The following is a 22,923-nucleotide window of genomic DNA, read 5'->3' as shown; positions in this document are numbered from 1 at the left end:
TTTTGGGTTACAGAAATCATGCTTTCGCTCTCAATAACAAATTCTCACTCATTCGACATTGCCGCTGTTTAAATTAAGGTGCATGGCAGAGGCATCTCCTTAGCTGTCATTTTTAAAAAGAATGTTGCAATTGATGATCTCTATGAACACGGAAGTTGTGTTTGCTTTAAGTTAGACATATCTTATCGAATTCTTCATTTCTAGGCCTTTCCCCCTGGTGCTCTTCATCCTTTACCAAAGAGACAAGCACTTGAAAAAAGCAATGGTACCAGTGCGGTCTTTAACCCCAGCGTCTTGCACTACCAGCAGGCTCTCACCAGCGCACAGTTGCAGCAACACGCCGCGTTCATTCCAACAGGTAAGTGCCCTTACTGCCCTATGTCCTGTGCCCTTCTGGTCATGTGCTTTCTTCTCATTTCTTTAAGCTGTTTGGTGGCATCTAGTTTGCTTTTGAAGGTATAATACAGTTTGAAATTCATCGTTGTCCTAGCTATCTAAATGTATTTACCTTACTTTGAATGATAGCTAAAGACTGTTAGGATTCTAAAGCCAAATATTTGATAGATTGAAAAGACAGATTTAACCCATGAGAAACAGACAGCAGTTAGGGCTTTTGGTTTCTCGTATTCACACAAGCCCTGTCAAGTTGTTTATGTAAATAAGGTTAGGGTTAGGGTTAGGGTTAGGGTTTTATGTGTGACAGTTTTATGTGTGACAGTTGAAATTTGTCGGTAACTCTGAATGACCTAAAAAATAGCAATTCCAGTAAATACTAACCATTTTTTTCTATTTCTATTCAGAGCACTAAAACAATGAGACTATTCAAATTAAAGCAATTCTCTACTCTTATTTTTATATCCATTCTATCTCTTTCTCCATCCTTTTCAACTTTCACCAAGTTCACAAGTATATAGAGCTCTTATCCTCAGTGTCTAAGCCAATGCCTGATACTATTACGTACCATGTGCATTAACTATGATTCCACTAAAAGATCCGTTGTAATAGTCATAGAATCTTAGAGTTTAAAGGACTCTTAGTGATCTCCTCATCCAGCTGATTGTTTTACAGATGAGAAAACTGAGGCCCCCTAAATGAGAAGTGACTTTCCAAGGTGCCACAATTGATGAGAAAAAGAACTAAGTTTCCCTGTGACCAACTCCATTTACATCACATTCTACCACCCAGACCTGCCTCTATATACACATACCAGAGTTCTCCTGAAAAAAAGAAAAAAGCAGATAAAAGTGAATTTTTGAATAAGTGACCCCAAAAAGTCAGATAAAAGTAAAAAAACAAAAGTATAAAGCATGCCATCCCTCCCCCATTTGCACCAACATCTCTAACCACAGACACACACACGCACACCATATGCAAAGATAGTCACCATAATTGACTTCGGTGTTCACCTTATAGTCAATGTTAGAAGCAGGGAATAACTTAAGCCCTGGTGGGAAGACCATCCATTGAGTTCTTTGTGAGTCAAAATTCTTCAGCCCACAACAGTGAAATGAAGGTAAATATAAATGAATAACAATTCTAACAAAAAGAGTTTTTTGATTCAAATCCATAAATTTGAACTTTTCCAGCTTATTATCCATTTCCTTAAATCCCATAGCTTATCAGAGTTAACATTAGAGGGAGGTAAAATATTTCTGTGATACTCTTTGTATAAAATCTACACTTTGAAACGGATTAGTAACCTGTGAACAATACATATTTTAGTTAAGATATAAATTATGTGAGCAAAGTGGTTTTCAGTGTTTACTTTTCTTATGTTAGTTTTGAACCTATCTTAAATTCACAGACTTGTAGAAGAAATCTCTAATGCAGTATTTATTAGGGGTTCACTCTTGCCCTATTACAGCTTTAATTAGTGACATCCCAGTGCTGTTACAGCATAGCAGTGTTTTAACATGTAATCTACTTGAGATAACATATTTGTAAAATAATTACTAGAAGGTAAACTTACGTTAATGTCCTGTGTGGTTACTACAAAGTGTCTCATTGTAGACCTCTTGGCCACTAGATATTTTAAGATTAAAAAAAAAAATTAAGGAAGAATATACTGAGGGGAAAAATGTAAAAGGAGAAGCCTGTTTCTGAAGTATGTATGTTACTGCCATTACCATGTCCTGGGAATACCTATGGAGCTCTGGTGCTAAGCCTGCCAAAAGACCCGGAAGCCCTCCAGCACATGTTTAATTCTCCAACCCAATAATGACTGATTTGTTAAGTCACTGAAAGAATCATCACTTTAAAATATTTCACCTGGAAGCCTTTTAAACATTCCCAAAGCAAGGATAAACAACATCCGTTATGCAATGACCTGATTTTTGTTGATGAAATGAATTGCATGAAGGACCGACCCATACGGCTGCATTGGCGCTGTGGTTGTGTACTTCCGCCCTCTGGTGGATTCTTTAGGAACAGCTTAAGTGTGTCTGGCAACCCTCAATACAGTGGGCTTTGGAAGCCAAAAAGTGGGTCCTAGCACACCAATGCAGTGACTAGAAGGGTTTCCATTTCTTACAAGACATGAATATTAGAGTGAACAAACATGTGGATCTAGTGTTCTGAAATGGTATTTCAACTGCTAAGAATTTTCACATTTCTCTTAAATGAGGAAGGAGAAAATAATTTTATTAAAAGGAAATTAAAATAATCCGTAACCCACTTAAACCCATACCAGGAATTTTATTGTTCATTTTAGCTCAAGTTTTTGTTTCTGATTTTCTTTCTTATAAACCACATTTTCAACTTTATTTCTAAAATGATAAAGATAATAACCACTCATTGTTCATCATTGTTGATTTGAAACCTCTGCAAATCAAGTGAAGATGTTCAAAAATAATTCTTATAACTTGGTACATAGAGGACCCATTACTTTTAAATGAACAGATTTTGATTTTTCTATAAATGTTTTACGTGAACATAAATATAGAACAAAAAAGCATTTTGTGTTTTCCTGAAGGTTACCCTTGATCAAAAACCATTCATAGTTAAAGCTTTTGATATGATACTAAAATTCTCCCATTGACACAATGTGAATTTGGATTTTGGGAATTCTGCCTCCAGTTTGCAAAGATATTAATATAAAATGTTATGCAAAATATGAGAGTCTTCTCCCAAACCATGCTAAGATCATTATTGCCCTAGTTGATGCCCTAGTACATTTGCCGTGGGTGGAAGTTTTCTTATTTTTTTTTCTTTTTTGATTGGGATTATTTTAACCAAGTAGTTAGACTTTTTCTTTTCTATGTTAGGAAAGTGGCAAAACCACACACACTTACAAAAATAGCAGCATAATAATTCTTGGCATTTCTCTGACAGGTTTATTCTAAGTTACTGTAAGTGTTCTTATAGACATTATCTCATTATTCTTCAAGATGTTGCAGTTCTGTTAGTGGCAGGCATGGTTATTTGCATTTTGCAGATGGAAAAACTGAGGCTGTGTCTACACTGCAAAGTGGAATACATAATTAATGGAACTACCCAGATAATTCTGGCTCACAGATATGACAGCTGAAATATTTGTGCAGCTGAAGCAGAAAACATTTGAGAAGTCTTTGTTCATAGAATTAGTGCCGTAGTGAAATGCTTCAACTGATCAGAACAAAGGCAACCCACAGATTCCTTCCTTGATTTATTTCATTATATTGAAAGTACAGAATAAGTAGAACAGGGGACAGTGTCCAGATATGGCCTAATGATGAGAAATGTGTAAATGTTACATCAGATTGTCACATGACTTGGTGAAAGATGGATCAGTGTTTAGTGGCATCTATATCTGCATAAGCACAACAAAATTTATTCCATTCAATTCAGCAAACATACCTTGAACCCATAGTATGTTCTGGGTTCCAGAGCCAGTAATGAGAATACAAAAGAGTTCATAATGAGGTGAAAACCAAATATTGTGCAGAGGATGAAACAGTACCTGAGGGTCTGGGCAAAGCTATTCGAGAGTGAAGGAGAGGGGACAATGAATTCTGCCTCCAGCATGTGCACCAGGTGGTGGTTACAAGGATATGGAGAAAGAAGACTTCCCGAAGTAGGAGAAGTTTGCCTAGGAGTTTGAAAGAGAAGCAAGATTTTGTCAGAGGGGGAAAAGCATCCCAGTTGGGACGTGGGAAGAGTGTACTTGAAGAATAGAAAATTGTCCATCATAGCTATAACATAAAGTATATACAGGGTGTATGCAGAGAGTAGAGGATGGGAGTGTTATACAAAGGCAGAGATGTGGCATTGAGTAAGGGAGCCACGCATGCATAAGCTATGCATTTCCAATATTCACAGCATTATTAGGCCACTTAGAGAGAGAGGCTCATGGAATTAATTTGGTTAAGGATTTCAGCCACATCCAGGACTGAAGCCAAAGTGACATGACTGATCCTAGCCCAGTGCGGCTGTGGGAGCTGTGGATTATTTGCAGTACCATTGATATTCACATGCATGGCACAGCAAAGCTCTCCAAGAGACCCTCCGCTCCACATTTGAATGAAAGACAAATAAGAGGGCATTTTTGTAGGTGTAAATTTTTTTTTTTTTTTGAGACAGAGTCTTACTCTGTCACCCAGGCTGGAGTGCAGTGGTGTGATCTTGGCTCACTGCAACTTCCGCCTCCCAGGTTCAAGCGATTCTCCTGCCTCAGCCTCTTGAGTAGCTGGGGTTACAGGCGTCTGCCATCGCACCCGCCTAATTTTTTTTGTATTTTTCGTAGAGACAGGGTTTTACCATCTTGGCCAGACCGTTCTTGATCTCCTTGATCTTTTGATCCACCTGCCTCGGCCTTCCAAAGTGCTGGGATTACAGGCGTGAGCCACTGCACCCGGCCAGGTGTAACTTTGAATCCATCCATGGTTGACTCTAAAACGGATCAATTCACAAACTAGGTATTTTATTAAATTTTAGAAACAAATCACTCCCAGCCCACTTCTTACTAATGACAGAGAACATTCATTCAACACCCTGACCACCTACTATGTGCCCCATAGACCTAGACATACAAGATCTCTACTCTCCCAGAGTTTACAAGCAAGGGGGAAAGGTCAATGTTCAACAAATATCCATAGAAATATACAATGAGAATTTATTCATTTATTTTAGATGGAGTCTTGCACTGTAGCCCAGGCTGGAGTGCAGTGGTGCGATCTTTGCTCACTACAACCTCCACCTCCTGGGTTCAAGTGATTCTCCTGTCTCAGCCTCCTGAGTAGCTGGGATTACAGGTGTGCACCACCATGCCCACCTAATTTTTGTATTTTTAGTAAAGATGGGGTTTCACCGTGTTGGGCAGGCTGGTCTTGAACTCCTGACCTCAGGTGATCCACCCGCCTCGGCCTCCCAAAGTTTTTGGATTACAGGTGTGAGCCACCGTGCTCGGCCATTTTTTTATGAGTACAGGTTGAGTACCCCTTGATCCAAAATGCTTGGGACCAGAAATATTTCAGATTTTGGATTTTTTTTCCAGATTTTAGAATATTTGGACTACATTAACTAGTTGAGCCCCCAAATTTGAAACTCTGAAATCTGAAATGCTCCAAGAAGCATTTTCTTTGAGGGGCATGTTAGCACTCGAAAAGTTTCGGATTTTAGAGCATTTTGGATTCAGATTTTCAGACTTGGAATGCTCAACCTGTACTATGAATGAAAAAGTAGAGTTCAGTGAGATTAAAAATAGAAACTGACTTGATGGCACGGGGAGGTAGGTAAAATAACAACTGAGCATTTTCTAAAAAAGTGACATATACCCTGAGATCTGGAAGATGAAAAGAGTGAGGTGAAGATTATTCTAGGCCAAGGGGACAGCTTGTGGGAAGCTCAAAAATAGGACAGATGTGTAATGTGTTCAGTTCAAAGAAAAGAACAATTAATCTGTCTGTATCATGGTGCCAGGGAAGAGAGGTGTAGGATGGCCTGGGGAGGTAGTCAGAGACTAGACCACAGGGGACCTTTGTCCTAAAAGCAGTGAGAAACCACTGAATGGTTTCTAGCGGAGGAGTGGCCAGGCCTGCATTTGGAAAGATCTACTCTGCCAGCAGCTGGAGAATGAACTAAGGAGGGACGAGAATGGAAGCAGGAAGACCACGTAGGATGTTATCACATAGCCCAGCCTAGAGATAACGGTGACCAGGACTTCAGATGTGGCAGTTGTGACGGACAAACAGATGACTGCAAGCTGCATGCTAGAAGCAGGATTGCTTTGGCTGATTGGTGAGCTGGACCTGGGAAGTTCACAAGGGGAAGGGGTATCAGGCGTAACTTTCAGTTCAGACGAGAGCTCTACTTAGATGGTGATGCCCATCAGGTATCTCCTGAGGTGTAGAAAGTTTCTCCCATCCAAGTCCTAACCAGGCCCGACCCTGCTTAGCTTCCGAGATCAGATGAGATCAGGCGCTTTCAGGGTGGTGTGGCCATAGACCGAGGTGTAGAAAGTTTCTGTGAAAAGATCAAAGTTCGGCTCTGTTCCATTTGATACTCTTATGAGACATCCAAGCAGAGAGGTGAGGGGGGCATTTAGAGGAAAGGACCTGGAACTTTGAGAAGAAATCTGCATGGGATACACAAACATGGAAGCTCCTGGAATCCAAACCCATGAAGTGAATGATACACCACAGGAAATGTAGCATAGATGAAAAGGACCCATGGCTGAGTCCTGAGGAACTCCAGCATAGAGAGAGTGAGTTCAGGGAAGGAAGGTCGTTCAGCAAAGTAGACAAAGGGACTTGCCAGAAAGAAAAATGTGTGTGTGTGTGTGTGTGTGTGTGATCAAAAATCTAAGGGAAGACAGTGGCTTCCGATGGAGGGAAGGGCGGAGTGCTGAATGCTGCTGAGAATCAGGAACAGTGAGGTGAGGATGGGAGAGTTCCTGCTGGCTGCAGCAATATGGGATTTTTCTGGTGATTGGCATTCACAATTTAAGTGCAGAAGTCAAACGAAAGCCAAATTGAAGAGGAATGAAGACTCAGACTCCGTAGGGATAGGGAAGTAAACATTTATGTGCAGGTAGATTTCCAGAAGTTTGATTGTGAAGATGAGAGAATAGGGCTGGAGAAAGGTTTAAGTTGGATGTACTGGCACGCATTTGTTGAAGACTATGACTGTAGCCCAGTTAAATAGCCCCCTTTCCTGACTAGGTCATGTTAGCTTGATCAAAATGTAGTTCAGGCAAAAAGTTGCCCTCCAGCGTGAACAGCTCCACAGAGAATAAAGACCTACACATCTCAAATTCTCCAACTAATATCTCAGAAGTCAGTTCTGAAACTCTAAGAGGGCATTCCTATAATCAAAAGAAACTACTTCTCAGGCACCTACATGACACCCAGTCTGCAGTGATCTAAATCCATGTATTACTTTTTTTTTCATGGAACTGCACCAGTAGCAGATAATTCCCTCAAAGCTTTCAATACAGTTTTCTTTCAGTTCTCCACAACATGCATGAATATAATATTCATGGTCAGAGTTTCCTGATGCGTGTATGTTAATTATGATCACCACAAGTAAGACAGCTATTTCTAAGAAAGGGTTGAAATCGCCCCTCCCACCTCCTACCTCCCCACTCAGACACCAACTTGAGATTTCCTAGTTTTGCCAGAAATCCTCCTCAGGGATCACCTTGTAGTAGTCATGACAAAATTCCTTAGCCCCGGTCCTAACTCAGCTGCAACTCTGCACTATTTTGCCTCTACAGTGTTTAGGCTTTATTGCCAGGCACTACTCCTTTATCATAATGAATCTTACAACAGAGAGACCATGTGCTCATACAGGTCATTCCTTGTAAGAACCTCAATCTTCCTAGGTGACTGGGCTTTCAAGCAGTAATCTAAAATTCACCCATCCTGCCCTGCAAGTTTCAGATTTGGAGAGTATCTTAAATCTTAAATACTGTTCTTATTTTCATACCATTGTTGACACAAAACATTTACAGTCAAACAAACAAGTAAACTTTTAATGCGGGAAGTTCAGTGTATTCTAGTGAATATAAAAGATGACCTGGATTTAGGAAGAGAATTCTATTTCTACCCTTCCCCTTGACCCACACCATGCATGACCTTGGAGGAGTTACTATGCCTCAGATTTTTCATCTGTAAAATACCTACTTCCTACCTTGGAGGATTAACTTGATAATGTCTGTAAAATACTTTGAGGTCTTAGAGGAAGGACACCACAGCATTATCACATGTCATTCTTATTAGAATCATGTCGATGCATATGAATAGAAAGTGTGGACAGTGGTCTAAGGAGTGAGCTTGGAATAATATTGGCTTAAAATAAGTCTGATATATTTGTGTCTGTACTGACAATGTGAATGGCCCTAAAAGACTGTGTTAACTAACCCTACTTATTTCTGGTTGTGCTTCAATCTCACTTTGAATGTTAACTCTAAACCGCTAACCTGTTTCTTTCCCTTTATTCACTTTTTCCACCCACCATTGCATGACATCAGGGTCAGTTTTGTGCATGACACCCGCTACCAGTATTGGTAGGTTTCAACCTTTTTTATTTGTCTTTTATATGATGTACAATACCTTCACTTGCTTGAAATTTATTTCAGAGATGGTAGAAATGCTACAGGAAATAGTAGATTTGAAGGCTTATTTGGCTTTAGAGTTAACATATAGGTTTTTAAAAATGTACTTATATATTTAAGAAAATGACGGTTTTAATGTGACCTCTTGTGCTAGAACAATCACTACAAAAACATAAAGCCACAAGTACGAGTCTGCTTTTTAATGATTTGTGTTTTGTTTCTCTTTATAGTTTATATGGTATAGCGTAAGGAACAGAGCTTACTCTATCAGCGAGGCAGGCTAATTTCATCAATGTTTGAAAGTTTCATAGTGGTGTGCCTTTATCTCCTCTTTGCTGTGTGTTAGAGCGATCAGAGTTTCCCAGAAGTATTCATTTTTTACAAATTATAAATGGATGTATTTTGAAACCGAATGTCTGAGCTTCTTAACTTAATTATCTTTTCTAATTTTAAGTGTTGATTTATTTGGCCTGATTTTTCTGGACCTCAGCATTCCCTTAGCCATTCAATTTTAATAGCAGATAGCTGTCTTGACACCCATGAATGCCTTGGTACAAATGTCTGTCTTTAAGACATGTGGATTAGATCTACTTAGAGTCAAGAAAAAGAAACATTGCAAATTTTGCCTGGCTATTTCAGAGTAACTGTGTTAGAATTTGCATCAAGGCTATGATGTTTGCTCCATCGTTTATTGATTCAAATAAACCACAACCCACAGCAGTTCCATTTCATGTAAGCAGTTCCAAATTGAAAAAAAAAAATTCAATTTCACCATAATTCCAAAGAACATCCTATCCCAAATTAGGCCTCCATATGGAGACTTGGATGTCTCAGAATTTATGATTAAAAGTGATGATCACATATTCTTGCTTCATCAGACATCACCTTTCACAATTTTAGAAACAACCATTATTACATACACCGTATACTCTGAATTGGGAATGGATCTATTGTTAGAAGTAAAATGTTTATAAATACATCAACCAAAGTAATCTGCTTTGGCCTTTCTGGGAATCACTGATTATGTTTTAAAACTTCCTTTAATTGTACTTGTAATAAGCTATTTTCCCTTTTTTATTTCTCTCCCATGCTTCCTTGCTTTGCATTGTGATTGCATGCCATCTGCTGGTTTAACCCATGATGGCTTGCTGCTCTGATATTCACCATGCCAAAATACCACTTCTATTACCATAATGCTACACCCTCCTGTTCATTGCTCCCATGGTTCCCCTCCTGAAAGTACCCATGATGCACAGCGCTACGTCCGCCACTGTCTCTGCAGCAACAACTCCTGCAACAAGTGTCCCCTTCGCAGCAACAGCCACAGCCAATCAGGTTTGCTCCTTTTAAAGCTTTCTTTCACAAATCCCAAACTCTAAATGAGTGCTGATATTTAAAAAAAAAATTCTCGGTGAGAATTTTTTTTTCATGTTTATCCATCAAATTTTATTTTTTTAATTAGTTTATAGCAAGCATTTACAGACAGGTTGCACTTATTTAGAGTTAACATTTACTGCAAATAATGATGTAGCTATGTTTTGTGTTGCACTGTTTGTTTTTGTACCTAATATTGTGTAATTAACCTGACAGGCTTAAATTCCTTTTAGTACAGCATTACCTATCCAGTGGTTTGTGAATGGCCACATAAAAATCGTAGACGCGCACCCATGGGTGCTTCAAAACTGGCTCTATTTTAATTCAGTTCATTCAGACCCCATCATCTGTGTGGAGGAAGAAACTCTCCTCTTAGAAAGTCTTCCCTTTGGCCTAAGTGTCATATTTGAGGTCTGAATAATTCTTATGATCATTTGACCTCGGTCTTAGGTTCTGCCAAACTCACTTGGCTCCCACTTCACAATCTGCTCCAATACTGGCCTAAGAGCCAAACCATCCGGAATGAAGAGTCATGGGTGCCGCTGAACTCACAAAGGCTGGATATAACTGATGAGGAGCGTTTAACTCTGTTGGTTTAATGCATGTGCCAGTGAGACCATGGATGTACTATTGCGTAGTGATAGCCAGCTGCTATTTCCTACTCTGCGGTCACAAGCTGACTGTATTCCTGACCCTAGCCTCCCAACTTGCAAACATGTGCTTCTAGCCACAAGGAGACAGCGTGAGGGTGAATGAGCAGAAACTCTCACCTCGCCTGGGAAAATACTTTATTGCGCATGCCCTACCTTCACAGTAGAATTTTGGTTTGGTTTTTAGTTTTGTTTCATGGGTTTTTAAAAATAAAATCAGCTCTGCTAATAAAAGATGACAAGGGATAAAAGAAACTAGGGGAAATTGTGTTGGGGGATCATGGCAGTCCCAGCCTGCATTCTGCAGGCTGGGAGGGCTGAGTCGTGCTGCTTTCCACGTTCAAGTGAATCCACGATTCCAGCTCTGCAGGTTTCATCTCTACAAAGAGAGGCATGAGTGGACAGGAATGCAGGCATAAAAGTTAAACCCCATGACAGTGCTGACTGTGCCCTCAGCATTGTGACAGAGCAGGAGAGAGCAGAGAGTGGGGGAGGGAGGACAGGCTGAACAGCAGTGCAGAGGCAGGCGTCAATCAACTGTGGACAGTTCTTCAGCAATTCACTCCCACCTCTAAAATGCCAACCTGTCCTCTGAGGAAAGCCAACCCAGCTTGGAAACAAACAGAACAAAGAGCAGGCAAGGATGAGTTCTTTAGCTGGGAAGATGAGGATGATTATGATGATGATGATTTAATGTGGGATGGGAGAAGGGAGAGAGACTGCATCTTTCCATTATTAGGTCTAAAGCTCTTCTCAATCATTCATTCTCATTACGGAAGCTGGATACCTGTTTCTTTCAAGTCTTAAGTCCTGCCTCCTTGAACTATGTTTAGTGATTTTTGACCCAATCTTTGTTACAAAGTGCTTTTATAAGAAAACAAGTTTGGACTGAGTGCAGCGCGTCATGCTTGTAATCCCAGCACTTGGGGAGGCCGAGGGAGGAGCATCACTTGAGTCCAGGAGTTGGAGACCAGCCTGAGCAACATGGTAAAATCTGGTCCGTACAAAAATACGAAAAAAAAATAGCCAGCATGATGCCATACACCTGTAGTCCCAGCTACTTGGGAGGCTGAGGTGGGAGGATTGCCTGAGCCCAGGGAAGTTGAGGCTGCAGTGAGCCATGATCATGCCACTGCACTCTAGCCTGGGTGACAGAGTGAGACCCTGTCTCAAAATAAAATACAAGTTTGAAGTATAATATAGTAGTATTTGTTACAGTGAAATTCTATATGGTAAGTTTAGCCTTTTGGGCACTTAGAGATCTTTTTTAAGAAAGGAAAAGAAGCCAAGATAAAGAAACACTTTGGAGTTGTAGGATAAATTATTTTATCATGATAAATATTTGACCATGTGTCATATATATCGTTCAAGCCTAGTGATTCTTTGGCTCCGTTTGGTAGAAAAAAACTTTGAGAGATTCCATATGTATATTCAAGTTTCTCTCTCGCTCTCTCTCTGTGTGTGTGTGTGTGTGTGTGTGTGTGTGTGTGTGTGTGTGTAGGGAGGCAGAGGTTGGAAGCATGGAATAATCAGAAGCTAAAATACATCACTTTCAGGCAGGGTGTGAATGGAAAAGGAAATACATTGAAGTTTCAACTTCTTTAATTGCAAGCGTAGCTGAAGTTTCATTTCAATTTAATCCAAAGAAATATAATTAAAGGAGTGCCTGACAGTAGCTTCAAGAATCCTATATTCTGTGTTTTGCAGTTTATCAGATGTAGTAGTTGCTGCTGGATTGCACTTAAATGATGACGAGAAATCCTTTAGCAGCTCTTGATGCAAGTCTGCTTGCACATGAAAAACATGAAAAAATAAATTATAGTGAACACAAATTTCCAGATATAATATTCTTTATGTATTTTCAGTAAGTTTCAAAGAGCAAAGCATCGACAAAAGACCTTGGCAATTATTTTAACATCCAATCGTAGGAAACCCAGAGCTTATTAATGACTGAAAAAAACAAGTTATCATCTTGTTAAGATTCCACTCTTTAAACTCAAATAGAATCATACCCATGTGGATTATGTAAGTCATTTAAACATAATGAATCTCAGTTTCCTCATTTGTGAAAGGAGGAGTAGAACTAGATGCCCCTGGAGTCCCTCTCAGCTCTGAGATTCAACGAACCAAAGGTTCAGTGACTACTGTTTTAGGCCCAAAGCATGAGAGTACAAAGATAAACACAAACAGAATGGAAAGTGGGACTGATGATTCCAGAGTTCAGTGACTGATAAGTACCCTGCCTTCTTTTCTGTCTTTAACACAAAGTGTAGTTGGATTTTGACAGATTTTTTGTTAATTTGATCAATTCAGACTGTCAGTTCAAATATTTAAAAATCTCATAGGCATTTGTAATGAGATACAAATCATTTATTGAGGAAAGAGGACAGATTTAAACATCCCATGACAGCTTCTTAGGTCCAGTGCAATTTACACGTTACCCCATGGTGAGCCAAGCTGAACAAGCCGCTCTATCCTCAGGCTGAATCAAGGTGCCACCAATAAAAGTTTCCACTGAACTTGGACTGGTGGTTTGAGATTAAATAAGGACAGAATCCAAATAAATTTGGGAAATATAAAATGTTTTTTGATTGTTTAGCTTTAGGAACAGATAAAGAAACAAAAATATAATAAACAAATTTACTAAGCACTCTTTTCTGTTTCAATTAAGGTATTTGGGCCTTAACAGACAAATTATACCTAATAGTAATAATATGATTATTATAAACCTTATTATGTGCCAGATATGATTCTAAATGGTCTCTCTCATGTAGTATATTACATATCATATCATACATTCTATTATATACTGTGTAAGAGAGGATACTTATGTATAGATGTAGACACTCAATTCTTCACAATAGTTTTATGAGATGGGTGCAATGATCATCACCTGCATTTGATAGGTGGCAAAACTGAAACAAAAGTTAGCTACCTCAGCCAAAGTCAGACAGCCTCTACATGGTCTTGCTGGAGTTTAAACCTGACTCCAGAAGACTTAATTTAACCATGATGGTATACTACCTTAGCAGCTCAAGCTAAGATGACTCCTACACTGGAGAGATGAGCTGGATTTGAACAGAGCCTTGAGCTAGCTATGTAAAGTAGCCAGGTCATCTTTAGAAACCATATGATAGGCCGGGCGCAGTGGCTCATGCCTGTAATCCCAGCACTTTGGGAGGCTGAGGTGGGCAGATCACCTGAGGTTGGGCGTTCGAGACCAGCCTGACCAACGTGGAGAAACCCTGTCTCTACTAAAAATACAAAATTAGCCAGGCATGGTGGCGCATACCTGTAATCCCAGCTACTCAGGAGGGTGAGGCAGGAGAATCGCTTGAATCCAGGAGGCAGAGTTTGCTATGAGCCGAGATCACGCAATTGCACTCCAGCCTGGCCAAGAAGAGCGAAACTCTGTCTCAAAAAAAAAAAGAAAGAAAGAAACCATATAATGGACCTCATTATTTCAGTGTGATAAAATAACCAGTGAAAATTATCAATAATTTTTATAGAAGTAAGATAGCCTAAGAAAAAATTAGTCCTTTGTCTTAGGGAAACAGGTTCATGGGTTTCTTTTGTCATAGACTTTGTTCCTAACCTCTACTAATCATCTCACAAATAGCTTGTTAACAACAACAAAAAAAATCGGTTGGTGGGGGGAAATGATAGGTAGCATGTAAATTAGTCAATTTGAGTCCATTGACCAAGGACCAGAATGTGTAAATCTGTCAAAGATGCCTATATTGAAACAAATTTAATCTTAGAATGTACATTAAGAGAGGTAAAGCTTAGTAATGGATTACCTGTTTTTTCATAAGAAAAGAAATTTTAATAAAATGAGAGTGCAGAGTAAAATTCCTGAGCTCGAATTATTACAATATTCTAAGTTGTAATTTGTTTAGTATTTTTTATTTCAAAGTTATATTCTATTTCAAAGGGAGATAAAATAATTTTCAAATGAATACATTTTAAGTTTCTTCATTTATATACAGAGATCATTTAATTTACTTAATAACATTCTTAAAGGCACAATTAAAATACAATTTATCCTCTGAATCTTTCCCTGAACATCTCGTTCCTCCTCCCCCAGCAAGAAGTACTTTCCCTGTCCTCTGAATTCTACAAGGACTTTGCACATTCCTTAAGGCACTATCATTAAATAGAAAGACAAATGCAAGTCTACAAAGAAAGCTGGGGCAGTATCGAGTTTGGCTGGAGAATAACTCCCATTCAGACTGATGAGAGCATCTGTTTGTGGGAGCGGCTGCAGCGTAGGTTTGATTCTGATTGTGTGGGACCTTGATACCAAGTTAAAGGGTTCGGCCCTGACTTGGCCACTGCAGGATTTTCAAGCAGGATAGTGATGGAAACAGTACTCTAGGAAGGGTGAGCAGATGGATTCGAGGCGGGAGAGTCTGTAGAGGCCATTAAGAGGTTTTAACAAGAGCCTAAACTGGGACAATGGCAGCTGGCAAGTGGCCTACTTTGTCTTGCCTTTGCCCATTACAAAGGGAGTGTTACTTTCGGCAAAAGAGAAACATGAAAATGATTTCATACTATGGCAAAACCTGTCTAAATAAATGTCACGTGGTAGAGAGAGAGATTGAGGCTGCTGCGAAACTCAGTCCCTGCCAGCACAGCAGTTGGGTGGCCTCGCTGTTCGGACACCTGCAATGTGTTCACCTTTCACATAGGCCTTCCCATTTCCTACCTAAATGAGACTTGGAGTCACAAAAGCTCGCCCTACCTCCAACCACAGGCTTCTGCTTGAAGGAAAGAGTCCCCTCAGGTGTAGAGTGAATGTATATTGTCCATGTCTCCAAATCAGAGCTCTATGGACAGTGAACAGATTATCCACCTAATTCTGGCCCGTGAGTCCATGCTAGGGAAAGAGATTCCTACGCATTAATATTGGGAATCTTTTTACAGAGCATCACAAGAAGTGCTTTAGAAGCTAATGAAATCAGATTATACTCTGGGCAATATGTTAACCAACACTTAATCACATCTCCAAAAATGATGATTCATGTTTAATATTATGACCTCAAGGTCTTATCACATCTTCTGAACTCTCCTCCAAAGATTAAATACATTCAACAGAGAGTTGGCCTTAGGAAGAACTTATTGGAAATTAGTTGATAATATGTCATATACATACAGCCCTCTATTTGTATTTGATAAATTAGAAAATCTCATTTTCTAAACTTACCTGACATAGTTTTATTATACATGATAATCAATTTCAATGATATCTTATCAGAAAGATAAAATAATTACATGTAACCAGACATATATTATGTTTTATCTGGCCTGCTCTAAAGTATTGAAGAGGGAAGAGAAAAGCTTGTTTCTGACCTATAAACATGAACGTAACTTTAAAGTTATTTGTATATGGATTCTTGGATATGTAAGTCCACCTGTACTAACCAAGAAGTCTAGAAAGGTAAGATTGTGTTTTATTTCATCTCTCATCTCAGAGTTTTATAAAACATCTATTATTCAATGCCATCTGTCTGGACTATATTCAGACAAATGTAGGAGGCATTAAACATTCCCCACTATTCACCACTTGACCCATTTTGGGGCCTGCATTTTGTTTCACAAGAAAAATCTTGGTTCAGCAAGGCCCCAGTGTGGGAGGAGTAGGCTCCTGTCCTCTCTCTCTCTCCTGAAATACATGGTAAAGTGGCCGGCCTGTATGTATAGCTGATCAAACTGTGAAACACTCCTTTCTCGGAGTTTGCTTGTTCAGATTATAGAAAGCAGCTGGGCCCCACGTATGTTGTTCTCCAAAAAAGCAGAGACAGCAACTGTCAGAATCCAGCCCTTGTAAACAGTAATCTGGGCCGAGACTTCTCTGTCTCTGCCTTACACTGCCTAAGTCCTTTAGCCACCTCTAACTGTTTGCTTATATTCTAACTGTACAGGGGGGATTCAGGTTGGAGAATGGATGTGGTTACTTCAGATGAGGCAGAATTGCCATATCAAATATTTTGTAGAGAAGGCAGGAGAGAGAGAGAGAGAGTTGAGAGAGATAGAAGGACTGAGATTGAAGGATTGAGATTGAAACCTCCTCAATTTCTTTGCGTAAAAACATAAAACTATAAAAATTGCAGCATTTGCATTCAGTGAACGCTATTTGTTAAAGCTCCTTGGCAGTTTGAGGCTGAATTCCACTGTGCGCATGGCTAAAGATAGCAGAATCCAGACTTGCTTAGTATGCTTAAAAAAAAAAAAAAAAAAAAAAAAATTAAGGCTGGGAAGAGGTTGGGGAGTACTCTGTCTGTCTTAGGTGGTCTTGGATCTATGAGAACAATATAGATGTACATTAATTTTTCTCTTCAAGAAATTAGAAAATAAGTAGACAATAGACTTTTTAATGTTCCTGCCTTGGCAGCAGCTGCTTTGCAGGCCTACCCTGAAGTTTAATTAATAAATGCATTTGCAGATTCTCTAAGAAAAGGCTCAGTTATGTAAGTGTTGTAATCTAGTACATTTTCATTTTTCATGAATAATTTACACCTCCTGGTGAGAAACTTGGGTAGAATTCTTTTGTATATAGCACATAGAGACATCATATCAGTTCCAATTCTGTGCAGCTGAAGAGAAAATGTCAAGAGTCCTTATGCAGCACATTCTTGCCTATGGACAGTCCTTCACATGACACCTCAAATCCCATCCTCCTTTGCTTTTTTTTTTTTTTTTTTTTTTTTTTTGAGATGGAGCCTTGCCCTGTCACCTATGCTGGAGTGCAATTGTTCAATCTTGGCTCACTGCAACCTCCGCCTCCTGGGTTCAAATGATTCTCATGCCTCAGCCTCACGAGTAGCTGGGATTATAGGCACCTGCCACAACACACAGCTAATTTTTGTTTTAGTAGAGATGGGGTTTACCATGTTGGCCAGGCTGGTCTTGGACTCCTGACCTCATGATCCACCTGCCTTGGCCTCCTAAAGTACTGGGATTATAGACGTGAGCCACCGTGCCTGACCTCCTTTGCATTTTGATGGAACTGGAGGGGGGTCTTTTTTAGTCATATTCCCAGTCGTATTTTGGCTTTTGTTGATGGTAGTTAAATCATGCTCCATTTCTCCAATTTTAGGTTTTCTCATTGGAGCAACATGAATATATAGTTCATCCTATATAGGTGTTTATTTCCAGCTCTAGATTTGTAAGGAAAGAGAGACTAGCTGCAGTGAAGGAATTCGGGTCCATTTTCAAGGGATGAACGATGGGCAGGGTTTTCTTCTTTGTAAGAGTTGCTGTGAACGGAATGGAATTCCGCCTCCTGGGCCGTTATCCACCCAAGCTGTGCCCCTGCTGCCTACCTTCTCACACGTCTGCCCGCACATTTGGGGAAGGTGACAGCTTCTCTGTGCAGGTGGATGTGGAGGACGGACTAACTCGAGACTGAGGCTCCACTTACCACATAACACATAAGATGCTACCACATGTCAAAGACACACTGGCATTTGCTCTGGCCTCTCAGCCCCTTCTGACATTTCTCTGGGGTGACACCGCTGGAGGCAGTGACTCCCAAGGTCAGACTGGGCTGGGTCTGCTGACCACTCCAGAGGCCACCAGGTTGGGGAAATGCTAACCATACTTAGGAACTCACTGCCTAGTCAAACAGATCCGAAACAAGCAGAGAATGTCATAAAACACAAAGTCCAGCAGGCAAATGTTGCTGCCTGGAAAGTAAGTGCCATGGCACGGCCGCATCCCTGAAGTGTCATAGGTCTGAGGGGTGTGTAGGAATGAGACAGAGAAGGGACAGGTGAGGTTATTCCTGACACCATGACCAGCTGGAAATTGAAGAGGTGGAGATGAGGTAGGGTAAAGAGAAAAGGGAACCCATGCTTACCCATGCACCGGCCATCTGCTTTCCACATACTATCACATTAAACCCACCAGGACTCTAATTCCCTCTTTTACATGCGAAGACATCACATGTTTGATCACAGCTCCAGTAGGTAACAGAGCCTGCCTTTGGCCTCACAGCCGCCTGACCTTGGGGTCAGTGCTTTTCCCTTTGTTTAACATTCTTCCTCAATAGCACATGTGGTTTAGAAAGGAACTTCAGAATCCATCTCAGACTTTATCTCATGATAGAAGCAGATAGAACAGCTATGACTGCATCAGATCTAAAGAAGAGGGGACACTGTGGCTCATGTGAGCCAGTGAGTGGGGTGAGTGGGAGACACCAGGGAGCGTAAGGAGGAGGATGTGGTGCGGCAGTCCTAGAAAGTGCAGCTGAGTGGATCAGAAGGAGGTCAGGTTATGGAGGGCCTTAAAGCTCAGGATGAGAACAGGACAGGACAGGTTCCATGAGAGGCTTGGAAACTCAAATCAACTGGAAGTGAGTGGGTAGAGGTGTGCAGGGACAGCCAGCCCGAGTCAAGCTAACTGGTGAGAAAGCTGCTTTATCGACAAAGTGATGAAATTGAGATAGAGAGAAAAGAGAACATTTGAAGGGAAAAGGGTGAAACATTCAGAAGTAGGGAAATTCAGAGAGGCTCCGTGATCCCTGGCTTGCCTTTGCTCACCCAGAGGCTGTTCTCTGACTTCTGTGGTGTCTGTGGATTTCAGTGCCTTTCTCCTCTCTGTAACATACGCTCCTATGAGACCCCGCTCCCACTGACCATAAAAAGGATGGCTCTCGTTTACGCCCCTTCATTTTGATTTGTACTATAAAGGACACATTTGTTGACTGGTATTTTCTGACACCAGTTTATGACAAACTATAGCTAATCTAGCAGTTAGAATTCATCATGCTTTAGCATCAAATACAAAATATTAGAGCTTTTGGTCTCTTTGTTTTACTTTCGATGATCAAATTATATTATTCCTATCATTGCTCCCCTTGCTCTGGAGTATTCAAAGATCTCAGAGCATATGTCAATAAATTTCCTATAATCTTTACTGCTTGCTGCAATGCATTTCTGGAAGCAGCATCTTTAAGGTGATTGTTGCAGAATGTTGCCTATTTTCCCCTAATCACAGGTACATCAGGCATTGTAGGTCTGACTTGAGACCAGCATCAATTACATCATAGATATGAAAGGCAGTAAGTCGTAAGAGCAGATTTTCCACCATCATACCGTACCTCTACAAAACATAAAAAAGAATTATGATGCGAATTACATTATACATTGGAATAGGAGCCCAGATGGGCAAAGTAGCTTACCCAATTCACACACATAGCAAGAGAGCCAGACCCAGGACCTGATCACCGAGTCCTGCCTCGAACAATGTTGTCTCACTTTCACCACACCGCCTTCCTGAGAAACTGCTTTAAAGGATCACGTAAGGCGCCTTGAACTGCTCCAGAGCATACAGGCAGCGAAAACATAACTCAGCTACCCTCACAAAGAACCTACCACGTGCCAGACACTGGGCTAAGCCTTTTGTATGAATTATGTCATTGAAGCCCAACATGTCCTGTAAAGGACTATTATGATCCCCTCTCTAGTGATGAGGAAACTCCAGTTTAGGGAAGCTGAAGAACTTGCTCAAGATCATACTATAACAATAAGTGGTAAAGCCAGACTTAGAACTTTCCCAAAGCTCGTAATATTTCATATTTCCAATGAGGAAAAGGACCTAGAGTGGTTAACTGACCTTAGTCAAGGTTACAATAAGGGATTAGGATTAAACTCAGTCTCCTAACAGCATGCTCAGTCCTCTTTCCCCTCCATCAAACTTCTATTCCGCTTCAATAAAGAGGCTGTACATTTATTTGAACTTTGTTAAATAAAATAACTTTGCTTCCTCCCTACAATTTAGAACGGTTTTTGAGGAATCAAAAAGATACTTGAAGTTAAACCTAATTCCCTCCTTTACTCCAAGTATGTTTTCCTAGTAATAGTTTCATAACTGTTCCATTAATCATTCTTTCAATATTTGTCATTGTTATACTAAAATATGCAAAAGGTCCAGAGAACCACTTTAGTTCAGAGGATCTAGGACAGAAGGAATTGCTTAAACCGATTCCTGTTGTTCATATCCTTTTCTTTGCTTTTCTCGACCCTTGTAACATTAAGAATGGCTTTGCACAAGGGAAAAAGTTAAAATGGGGAAAACTAAGAAGTGTGTAAAGAATGAGAAGAAAAATTCCATTATGTTCCTTTGCCTTGGACAAAGGTATTTAAGAATTGTTGGGTTGGAGTTTTTGATCAGTTGGTGGATTGGTTTAACATAAACTAGAAAGTCCCCTCCATCTTTCCACTGCTTATGTGGAACCTATGTGGGGAGAGGTGAAGGCTTGGAACTTGAAAGACAGATGTTTATCAGACAAGACTGGACGCACAGAGGTGTACGTAGAGAGTCATTTACCCTAAGCACACTGATCTAAGAATTATTAATAAACACTATGCCTTATCAACATATTCATATTTTGTGGCTTACACCAGGAAATGAAAATAATTGAAATATTACTATATAATATTACTTAATTAAAACATTACTTGAAAATAATTGAAATGTTACTATATAATAAGTGGCATTTATTATATGCTTACTACCACCAAGCACTTGTTAAATACATTATCTGATTCTCACACCAACCCTGTAAGTTAGGAAAAATTTTTAATTCCCACTCTAGAGATTAGTAATACTAAGAATAAAAGATGTTTAGTAACTTATCTCTGGTAACATATCTGTGAAGCCTAGAAGCTAGGTTTGAACCAAGTTTAACTTTAAAGAATGGAAATCCTGCCCTTCATGGGACATCAACTTCCCACTGCAGTGGACGCTGATCCTCATGAGCTGGTGGTGGTTGATGCTTTTGTAATAAAATATTTCAGTTTGAAAAATGATTAACATGAATTGACAGTCAATGCTTTAAGGAAAAATCAGAGAAATTCAGTTTATACTATGTCATCAGTGACAGTTCAGGAGATACATATACAGAAATGGAATGAAGTGCTCAGTTAACGGGCAGATCACAAGGTCAGGAGATCGAGACCATCCTGGCTAACACGGTGAAACCCCGTCTCTACTAAAAAATACGAAAAAAACTAGCCGGGCGCGGTGGCGGGCGTCTGTAGTCCCAGCTACTCGGGAGGCTGAGGCAGGAGAATGGCGTGAACCCGGGAGGCAGAGCTTGCAGTGAGCTGAGATCCGGCCACTGCACTCCAGCCTGGGCGACAGAGCGAGACTCCATCTCAAAAGAAAAAAAAGAATCTTGATCTCATCAAAACCAAGTTTATTTCCAACATATGGGGTGCCATACAGATCATATAATATTTAAGTTAACCATAGTATTATTTGAATGTCTATTTAAATAGAAACTGAAGAGAAATTATTTAGGATTATGAATCCTAAAATAATAGCCTAAGGAAAGAGAACCAACATTTAGCAAAAACCACTATAACATGTCAGATGTGTATATATGTTATTTCTTTTACTACTCAGCATAATTCTGTGAAGTTTCTTATCCATTGTGAGTATCACATGCATATGTGAGCACATCCTGGAGAATAATTTGCTTAAGATTCAAGCAGGTAGGAAGTGACTGGATACATGTAGACCTCAGGCTTGCCTGCCTGCAAATCCTGTTCTCTTGTGAACCTACCATGTTTGAATTAGATTGGAGTCTATGGTCAGTGTAGGCTTGGGATGAACCTCTTCATATGACTCCCCTTAAAAACTCTGAACTACTGAGTTTATTGCTTTGAAAAGTTTTGAGTAGTTGAGCCGAAAGTTTAGTAGAAGCGAAAACTTTTTTAAAGTCCAAGCTCAATATCAGAAATGGTGTGAAAATATTGCTGCTTGGCGAGAATAGGAAGAGAATCCAAATTTGAGGGGAGAAAAGGCACCATTCACTCTTTCCAGGGTGGGAAAACTGGCAAACAACTTCTGTCTGAAAAGAGTCTATCAAAAGGAGTCCTCTCAATTGAAACTTACTTTTTAATTTTTAACAATAATAATTTAAAAACAAAGATACTATTTTTCTTCACCATCCCCACAGAACCTGACTTTCAAATTGATCTTAGGTAAACAGAACAACACTAGTTGAGGATGAATATTTTAGGCAGCCTGCAGGAGCGACTGTAAAGGGAACAAGTATAAGTTTAATTTAGTTGTAGTGAAACCACAGAGGTAAATGAGAACCCAAATGGGGATCTTAATGATGATTCAGGTATACAAGCAGGAAGAGCCAGGGGTCTCACTGTGAAGCCCCAAATGGGAAGGAGAACAGAAAGGGTGGGAGGGCAGGAAAGAAGGAATGGAAGGAGGAAGGGATTTAGGATTGGCAGGAAAGGAGGATGTGGACTTACTCTCTAACGGGGGCAGGTTCCGTTTGGAATGAGGAGATGTTCTGGAGATGGAGGGTGGTGATGGTGGCACAACCAGGTGAATGGAATTAAT

General features: G+C 40.0%; 1 protein-coding gene and 1 long non-coding RNA gene across 6 annotated transcripts in view; one reads left to right on the top strand and one right to left on the bottom strand.

Moving 5' to 3' along the window:
- Window positions 1-22,923, bottom strand: part of LOC111546577 — a 128,966-nt gene that overhangs the window by 57,722 nt on the left and 48,321 nt on the right. The gene's annotated exons all lie outside the window — the stretch shown is intronic.
- MBNL2 (muscleblind like splicing regulator 2) overlaps window positions 1-22,923 on the top strand; it is a 172,539-nt gene that overhangs the window by 134,414 nt on the left and 15,202 nt on the right. The window contains exons 6-8 of one of the 4 annotated variants that reach the window (XM_023218044.1): window positions 205-358; window positions 8,447-8,482; window positions 9,771-9,865. In XM_023218044.1, the coding sequence (XP_023073812.1) occupies window positions 205-358; window positions 8,447-8,482; window positions 9,771-9,865 (285 nt within the window). The remainder of the gene's footprint in view (window positions 1-204; window positions 359-8,446; window positions 8,483-9,770; window positions 9,866-22,923) is intronic. The other 3 variants (XM_023218042.1, XM_023218046.1, XM_023218045.1) reach the window with 3 other exon arrangements.

Source organism: Piliocolobus tephrosceles, chromosome X (genome assembly GCF_002776525.5).
Source record: "Piliocolobus tephrosceles isolate RC106 chromosome X, ASM277652v3, whole genome shotgun sequence".
In the NCBI taxonomy this organism is placed as follows: Eukaryota; Metazoa; Chordata; class Mammalia; order Primates; family Cercopithecidae; genus Piliocolobus; species Piliocolobus tephrosceles.
Note: the sequence above shows the minus strand (reverse complement) of the source record. Positions and strands in the feature narration are given on the sequence as shown.